The sequence below is a fragment of the Physcomitrium patens genome, chromosome 16, assembly GCF_059467195.1.
Source record: "Physcomitrium patens ecotype Gransden chromosome 16, ASM5946719v1, whole genome shotgun sequence".
Taxonomy (NCBI): Eukaryota; Viridiplantae; Streptophyta; class Bryopsida; order Funariales; family Funariaceae; genus Physcomitrium; species Physcomitrium patens.
Genome location: NC_143425.1, coordinates 3,398,683 through 3,407,930, shown reverse-complemented (window position 1 = coordinate 3,407,930; position 9,248 = coordinate 3,398,683). Strand labels below are relative to the sequence as shown.

At 37.1% G+C, this 9,248-nt stretch overlaps 1 protein-coding gene across 2 annotated transcripts; it reads left to right on the top strand.

Moving 5' to 3' along the window:
* The first annotated feature begins 5,174 nt into the window (after window positions 1-5,174).
* Window positions 5,175-8,440, top strand: LOC112293263 (uncharacterized). 2 transcript variants are annotated; one of them, XM_090256727.1, is made up of 4 exons: window positions 5,175-5,500; window positions 6,225-6,363; window positions 6,746-7,146; window positions 7,538-8,440. In XM_090256727.1, the coding sequence occupies exons 2-4, from the start codon at window positions 6,246-6,248 to the stop codon at window positions 8,042-8,044; spliced, it is 1,026 nt and encodes a 341-aa protein (XP_090112853.1). In that variant the 5' UTR covers window positions 5,175-5,500; window positions 6,225-6,245; the 3' UTR covers window positions 8,045-8,440. The 2 variants fall into 2 exon arrangements, with proteins under 2 accessions (XP_090112853.1, XP_090112852.1); XM_090256726.1 differs by lacking the exon at window positions 5,175-5,500 and having other exon boundaries at window positions 5,511-6,363.
* Window positions 8,441-9,248: the final 808 nt, after the last annotated feature.

Below are 9,248 nucleotides of genomic sequence, written 5' to 3'. Positions count from 1 at the left end.
AGTAATCGGTGTCGTGAGAATAACCAACTCGGGATGAAGATCTTGAATGAACTCTTGTGATTTGTGCTAATTTACTTCAATGGAGAGAGGGATGAAAAGTATTAAACAGAATTGGAAACACATAGGGGCAAAAAAAAAAAAAAAAAAAAAAAATCTTGTAATAGAAAGTTAATTCTGAATATAATAAATAAGAAATAAAAAAGAGACGCTTTGAAATAATAATTACCATTATAGAAAATAATGAGTAAATAGATCATTTAACATAGATATGTAGTTTTTGTGTTGCGGTCTGTAAGCTTCTTAAACCAGTTGTTGTGACACAACACAAACCCGGGTTAAAACCGAATCTGATCGTTCAAACAAAACAAGATCCAGGCGCTGGCAGACGGGTCGAGCGAAGTTGACAGACTGGTTTAAAAGATAGCATGTGTCCAGCGCTGGCGAGAGAGGTATTGGAACAAATCAGTCGATCTCGTGGCTACATGGAATCTCACGATCTGCAAGCTCCAACAACTCTGCAGGAAAGATCGACACTAATCTCGCTCTCAGAAACGTATCCAACACATCATCAACAAGACTAAGGGGGCAGCCTCGCAACGTGGCTTCGTCGATGCGCTTGCTTAATCCACAGCGCCGCTCATCAAAAGAGCTCCAAATTCCAGCAGCACACTGGCGTGTTGTACTCCGGTGAACTGAACCTCCTCAGTGCGACCGAGGCTGGAAGAAGAAGAAGCCATTGTGAGGATGAAGTGTTGGCTTGGCCTGTTGAATTGCAACCAGTCTCGGAGCATCGATGCCATAGCCGCCCGCTCAACACAAGCTCAACACAAGCACGCAGAATCTAAACTCAAAAACAGGCTTACTCTCTGGCGCCACGCACTCATTCACCGCTGACATGTACGGCTGACACTGAGTGCGTCCTTTTGTGTAGTATGAAAATTGAATATGAAGTATTCAAGTGAATAGAAGAAGGGTTCACACTATAATCACATCCCAAATTGTTATACACACAACCATTATGTCCACACATCCAAGGCTTCTAATTGCATGTTTTAGACCCTTCTTACTTGTCCCAACCCAGGTCATGGACCTCCTCCCTCTCTTCCTTGTGTTGGCATGGGTCCCCAACTTCTTTACTCTCTTCCTTGTCCTAGCATAGGTCTTGGGATTCTTCCACATTTTTTAGTCCTGCCATTGGGACAAAGAAGATGGAGAGGAGGGGATTTGGACTCATGCTTGGACAAGGAAGATGATGTCTAGAGCAACCAATGGGAGGTCTTGAGTGTGTCTGTAAACATAATATGTTTGCATATAGCAATTTGAAATGAGCTTGAAAAAAGTTCATGTTTGAATGTATTAATTTTAGAATTTTTTATTTGGTATTATTTTGAAACAATTGGAGAAATTCTTGTGTTTAGGTCTATCATCCATGGTTGAGATTTCATAACCAAGGTTTGAACTATTGATCTTGTTAATATTTTTTTGTGTTTTTTTTGTGCAATCTGCTATTCTTCAATAATTTAAGATAAAATTTTGTATTGAATATCATATTTCAAAGTTGTGGATGAAAAGAATTGGGTTAATACTAGTCATTTGATTGGTTGTGAATTTGTGTGGTAAGTGGATGATAACTTGATAGCTATGTTTTGTTGTTGGCATATCTATATTCATATATAAAAATATACACATTCATACATTAGATATATATTTAGTTAAAATAATGTAGATCACTTAATATTTATCAAAAAAAATAAATTAGATTATCAATACTAAAATGTAACTATTTTAACTTATTTTAGATTTAAAATTATTATAAAATAATTTCGTTTGCTTTATTTTTAAAAAAATAATATAATTTAATTCTTTAATTTGAAAAAATTCTTAATATTTATAAATAAATATGTATATACAAATATATTATTATTATTATTTAAATGCATATTATATATATTTTTAAAAAAATTAGTATTAAAACTATACATATATATATATATATATAGAGAGAGAGAGAGAGAGAGAGAAAGAGAGAGAGAGTTGTTTAAGCCACATCTCATATTACCATCATATGATCAATTTCGTCCATCTTCATCCCTGTCCTTTGTTCCATATCTCCCATCCCCTATTCCCATCATTTGTTCCCTATCCTTATCTCTTGTTTCCAATCCTCCAAAAATAATCATTGCATGGTTCAGGAGGTGTGGCTTTAATAACATTGGGATGTGGCTTCAACAACTCCGTATATATATATATATATATATATACCAACAATAATGAAAATATCTTTCAGATTTCAAATAGATCATATGTTAATTAATTAGATTTGTGTTTTTTTAGGTTTATGTTAATATATTATTTTATTTTATTTTTATAGTTGTTTCATTAAAATACAAATTACCATATAACATTAAAGTATTAAGTCTATCTTAGGAGGTCTTTATGCCTAAAAGCTTGCTTTGAAAGCCATAATACAAAGCTTAGAAGCTTTGCATATCAAATAAAGTGTATAGAAGTCATAAAAATATGCCAAATTATTTTTAATTATAAAACTAAGTATGGCACCCTAATTATTACTTTTTATTTTAATTACAAATATAAAAAATAAAAATGATTTAGTTATTAATTATTAATCTTTTTACCAGTTTTTAAGTTTTTATAAAGACAGTTTTTTTGACATAAATTTTCTTCAAATTTTAAGAAACAATATTATTTATGCTATCTAGAAGAAGAAAAAGAAAATATTGTATCTCATCTTTTTCTATCATAACCTCCTCATTGTTTTTTCTAAATATAAGACCTCTTATATAAAATGTTGTCAAAATATATATATATATTTTATTGTTTATACACAATCCGAAAATAAAATAAAATAAAAATTGGATTTCAAAAACATGATTTCAATATATATATATCATTAATAGCATCAGATGTCTTTAAAGTATTTCACTATATATATTTAACTAAAAATTAATACGTTATTGCTAGAACTCATTATCTATAACAGTAAAAATAAGGTCTTGCAACAAAACTCAAAATGTCAAGGTTTACTACAACCTTCTTAATTGACCCACCACTACCACGCTCTTAAAGCTTATAGTGGATGAAATGAGGTTTCTCAAACCGGCATATCCAACAGTTACATTCATCCAGAATAATATTTAAATAATTGGCATGGTAGAAGAACCAGTTAGTCAATGAATCAGTCCACAATAAAAATCCAGAACCTGAACTCGAAAAATTATTGTTGGAAAAGCTCATGAATTGTTTTAATAAGCCTCTGCAAGGTATATTACTTGCACCTGGGGAGCTGCCACGTGTCCAATGAAATAAAGACACATTTATGGATGATAATCATCCACTTAATTGGAATGTACCAAAATCAGCTTTGCAAATTTCCTCGAGGCTATTTCAATTCGAGGCTCTGCAATACTTTTACTTTTTGCACAGGGAGAGTGTGGCCTGTCGCAAACTGATTGGTTGTTGGCCCTTGTTGAAAAACTGACACTATTCCTGGCAATATTATTTGGTGGATAATGGATGAATGAAATACGGATGCACGGATAGATAAGAACGATGATTCTAGAACAAGCTTAATGAACCAAATTGTGTGTGATATTTGTTTTTCTGCTTATATTGGATGAAAAGAATTGGATGAGATTGTTGAAACCAGCTTTTAGATAACAAACAATATCTAAATTTCTTAAAAATCAGAAATTCACATTTTGATATTTGAAATTTTTTTATCAAATTTTGTGGAATTAATTAAATAAATAAATAATCAACTCAAAAGTTATCTTTAAACATAAAGATTCTAACTTTTGAATAGAAAAAAACCTTTGATTTATACACATAAAAACATTATAAATAAATAACTAATTTCAATTTAAAATTTAAAGTTTTACTTTTGGCTTTATATCTTGCCTTTATTTTTTGATTTTATGTCTTTATATAATAAATGTGTGCATAGAATTAAATTAGATCACAAGCTTATTAATCTCGTAAATATAATGTTGTTTATTTATATATTTTTAAATATTACATGTAAAGGAATATTTAAAAGTAATTTTTACATTCACAAAAATTGATAAATATGATTTTAATCTCTTTTTAATATTTATAATTGATATAATTTATTGTCAAATATGCATTTAATTTCTTAGTCTACCAATTTTGATAATTCCATTAAAAGAGATCATGGAATTTTTTATTATATGATCATTTGTTTATAATATTATACAAAATAATACCATATATATATATATATATATATACATAGCAAAAACTATTGAAAATCCATCTAACGATAACATCTTTTAGATCATAATTATTATAAAGGATGTTCCATCAAAGTGCATAGCTAAGGCAAGTTGGAACATGTTGTTTACTATCATAAGCAAATTTTATATTTGTACACTTAAAAATAAAAAATTAGTGAAATATATTTAAATCATATAAAATAGAGAATTGCTAAAGCTACATCCCCACATTGTTAAAGTTACATTCCAAAAGTTGTTGTGCTTGCTTGCATTATGATTTCATTTGAAATTGTACTTTACAATTCCTTTTGGGATACTTTGGAGAAGATTGACAAGTGAAGCAACTCACATTTGGATAAAGGAAGCATTAGAAGTGAGATAATAATATATATGTATAAGTAGAGAGCAACAGAAGAAAGTACAATTAGACACAAGTAAAGACTTGCAGCGGAGAACTAGACTAGACACAAGTAGAAAACGATATGAAAGAGCTGGAGTAGATACAAATAGAGAGCAACAATAGAGGAGAGTGGCAAGGGAGAATACTCAAAGACAAAGAGTTGAGGAAAGAGCAAGAGTTGAAGGGGGAGCAGTAGTGTACCCTCGTGAGGTGTGGCTTTAACAATGTGGGGGTGTCCCTTTAACAACTCCCTATAAAATATGACAGAAAAAAAGTACTAAGTGAAATTCTTTGTTGTACTTGTTGCTTTTTCCTAATATAATGACAAGACGGATGAACTTCACGGAAACTCAGAAAACTACCAACCAATCCTATCTACAAAAAACGCATAGAATGTATAGACTTCGAAGGAGCGCATGGGCGTAAGTGAAATATGACTTGAATAGGCCGGGTATCAATCTGCAAGGGACTGGCGGGATTCGGCCCTGAGTTGCGAGTGCATGGCCGGCGACGATCGGAGGCCTTAATGCAGATATGGAAACTATTCGAAGCGAATCGTCGGCTCGAAGTTTGCGATGTCGCTCACGACAACGGCCGTGCGGCACCACGCGGGGGTGAATGGCAGCATTGCATTGGTGGTCCCCCCCCCCCCCCCCCCCCAGCTACAAAGTGCCCAGCGGCGTGAGGTACGAGGGGGCAGGCGGAGGGTGCAGTAATGGCGCACGGGATTTGGTCAAAGCGCTCTGTTAGCTAGTGTCGGTGGTAATACGAAGGATTGTGGAGTGGATTAGAGGGAGACTATGGATGTCAGAATGGGTATCGCACTCACAGCTGCGTTTAATCGCGGGTAAGGTGACAAAGAGGGGCATCAATGATGAAATTTGTTTGTACGTGTATGTTTGTGTGTGTTTTTTTCCCTTTTTCTTTTTCTTTTTTTTGGCTGAGTGGGGGATTATGACGGAAGAGAGAAGCTGCAGTCGGGTGAGGGGGGTAGTGAGGGATGGAATGAGCATTGCAAGGAGGAGAGCGCGGTCCACCTTGAAGGACACGAAATCAAGTGATGGTGGCGATTGTCTTTTTCTTGAGACAGTGCTATAGTGAAGCTTTGATAACATAAAGAGAGACGATTGTCTTGTCTGGATGGCATATTTGAGTTCAGCACTGCAATTAAGGCAGTTGATTTCAGGGACGAACGTCGTGTACTTTCGCTTTGTGCTCGCCATGTTTGAGGCGATTAGATTTTCCACTTCGAGTTTCTGTGTGTCTTTTCATGGAAGGAAGGGGAGGAGAGAGCGGTGGAGAGTTTCAAAGATTGTTCAAGGGGACATTGTAGAGGGAGAAACCGAGAGAGGAGGATCGGGAGGGTGACGAGTGTGTTGGTAGAGGTTTTCGGTTGAGAGGTGGATAGAAAACGGAGATGAGATCTGAGGATTGGAGTGTGGAGGTGGAGTGGTGTAGCTAAGGCAAGTTTAATGGGGGGAGCTGAGACGGTATTTTTTGGGATAACTGGACGTGTTGATCACTGTTAGACAACTGAAATCCGTGCGTGAGCTTGGCTGGTGTATCTCCAGAGTGGCACTGCTTGGTTTGAGATGACCAATACTGGCAGAGGTTGTGTCCTTGGTTCCAATGTCATGTTTGTGCGAAACGATACCGCGAGCGACAGCGGAATTGCAATGGTGGCCTCATGCTCTCCTGCCGCATTTCAAGGTTCGTTGATGAGCGCATAATCCTGTGTTGATTTATACCATTTTGTTCTCGTCGCAAGTGTCATTTTCGAAGAAACTTGCGAAGATGGGCTTTGAGAAATCTAAATACAGTACTAGCTTGTCACGCTCCGTGAAACAGATTCTAACATTCATCATACAGCATGGATTTGCCAGTTCATTAAGAGCGTTAATTAGCTGGAAATGTCACTGGCGTCAGAGCAAGTGTTTGCTTCATTATACTCAAAATTTGTTCTTTCGTCGAGATCGAGTGCTTATGATTATCCAAAAAAATTGTGCCAGATGATGTGGCTATTGCAGATCATGCAGGCTTGAAATGTCGTGTGTCTCTCATCTAACTCTTTTTCTGGTAATGCATTGTGCAGTAAAGCATGGAGCTGTAGGCTTGGAGGATACTTCTGTTAGTTGTGGGAAAAATCGCTCCCACTATCCTACGTTTGACGCGTCGGGTGAAGATCTAGGAGAAGAAGATCACGGTGACGACTGCAGTCAGCCATCCAAGAAGAGAAGGCTAACCTTTGATCAAGTCAGGTTCCTAGAGAAAAACTTCGACATTGAGAACAAACTGGAGCCTGAGAGAAAATTACTGCTTGCCAAAGAACTTGGACTTCGGCCTAGGCAAGTGGCAGTATGGTTCCAAAATCGTCGTGCACGTTGGAGAACAAAGCAGTTAGAGCGGGATTACGAGTCTCTCACCTCTGGTTACAAACAGCTTAAAAGCGAATTCGAGGCTATGCTTCAAGAAAAGCAAGATCTGCAGGGCGAGGTGAATCTTCAATCTAAACTTGTCTATCCACCTTGAACCACTGAGAAGTGGAAATATCTCCTAATCTTCATAGTTTAGTATTTTTTCGAATTTAAAATTACTCCCTTTTAAAAGAGTGCTATTGACCAGTCGATTTCCGTCTTCAGTTCTTTTTAAAAATTCTGTTACGACATGGCGATTTTTAGCTGATTCTAGCAGCAAATGTATCATTTTATGTATTCTGAGAATTCTTGGTCGCACTGACATTTATATCTCTTTCTCTCTCTCTCTCTCTCTCTCTCTCTCTCTCTCTCTCTCTCTCTATATATATATATATATATATCTATATATATTAATATGCGATGTTTAAACAATTAGAACTGTTTGTTTGCTTACTTGGTTTTCGTGTCAGGTGGAGCGTTTAACGGAAAAGTTGCAGACCGTGCAACCGGGTCCCGCGGATCCATCTTTGGAGAAAAGCAAAAAACATATTTCAATGTCTCATCCTTCTCCTCAATGGGCTTGCGAAGGTTCCGTAAAGTCGGAAAGAATACCCGAGATTGAAGCCAACAACGATGGCCTGTCTCCATGCAAGGAGGAGGGTTCGAAGGAAACATTCTCCGACAGCTTCTCCAGTGAATTATTTAACTCAGACAGCCCATGCACTATGAACAGCGGCTCACTTCTCCCAGTGCCGGATGATACCAACATGTGCTCGCTTGTTTCTACAGAGCTCGTGGGATCCAGCATCGTTCACATGACTGATGGCCTCTACGAACAAATGCTTTCTCCCAAGGCGTGCCAACGTATTTCGGTGAAGTCTGAGCATGATTCATGTCAAAATAATTCTTGTAATTACATACTGGCACAATTGGATTTAATCGAGGAAAAGGGCTTACCATGGTGGGACTGGCCTTAACCCCTGCTATGTTAAAGCGTCAGGAGGAGATTTTTTTTGAAATGGCACCCATTTCCATCGACCCAACTTTGATGTGTTAAGATCTGCAACTCTCGCTGTCTAATCTGTAGAGCACACTTTCTCTGCGAGCGTTCCCCACTTTTTGTTTTGATTACGATCTTCCCAATGAGAGAGTACCGATGTAGACAATAATTTTTTTCTAAACCACCAGCCTTACATTTAGAAATGAAATACGTGGACTATAGCTGCAAGATGCGAGCTCAGATATGATCGATGGTAGTATCGATTTATGACGAGCTCATTTATTCGAGCTAAGATGGACTCGACTGACGTTCATCACTGTAAGTAACTTGTGGAACAAGCTATTCGTCTGTGAGCCTTAAAAAGACCCACGTACTTGTTCATTGCATGTGCTCTGTGCGTCGGTGCAGCTTTCTTTAGCTTTTCACATTTTGCAAGACGGTAATCGAAGGAAGGTCAACATTTGTCGGCATGGTTACTGATTTGGCGTTGTTGGGAAGATATTGCGTTATTTATTGCCACTGCATATTTGAGATTGCGAGAGGTAGATGTGCATGCACGAGCTCTACCACTTGGTCGTGCTTAATTACGTAAAAACCATCGAGATTTTTGACGCAAGAAAGAGAATGAAGACTGCAAAGTTTGAGGAGCTACTCTTTGAACCCTGTCTGCTGTGCTATCTTCACACACGAAGCTACACTAGTTAGAAGTTTGTCTACACACCGCATACTTGACTGTGATTTGTAAAGGTTAATAAGAGCACAGAAGCTCTAAATACTTTGACGTCAGTAAGAAGTTCCAAGAAAAGTCAGGGAAACGGTTCCAAAGCTTTATGAGGTGATGTTTTAATATCCAAGGCATCACGAGCCATGGCAGGGTCGGAAGGGAACTGGACAAGGACCATCTGCAATTCCTGTTCATCTCAGTAAAAGAAACTGTAAATGTTCCTGTGGTTGCTTACGAGCTTTTAGGAGAGAATCCGTCTCGTTGCGGCTGTCTGACGCGTTTTTTTTTGTGCGTTTGCCAGCTGCATAAACATCTTACCAGTTTTCTTTTCACCTCCAACTGATGATCCGGACCTATATCATCCAGATACGCGACAAAGATTGGCAGACAGATAAGTACCTGGTTAGAAGCTTCTCTACTAGTATCTAATTCTCAAGAAAAAATCGACGATGACGGC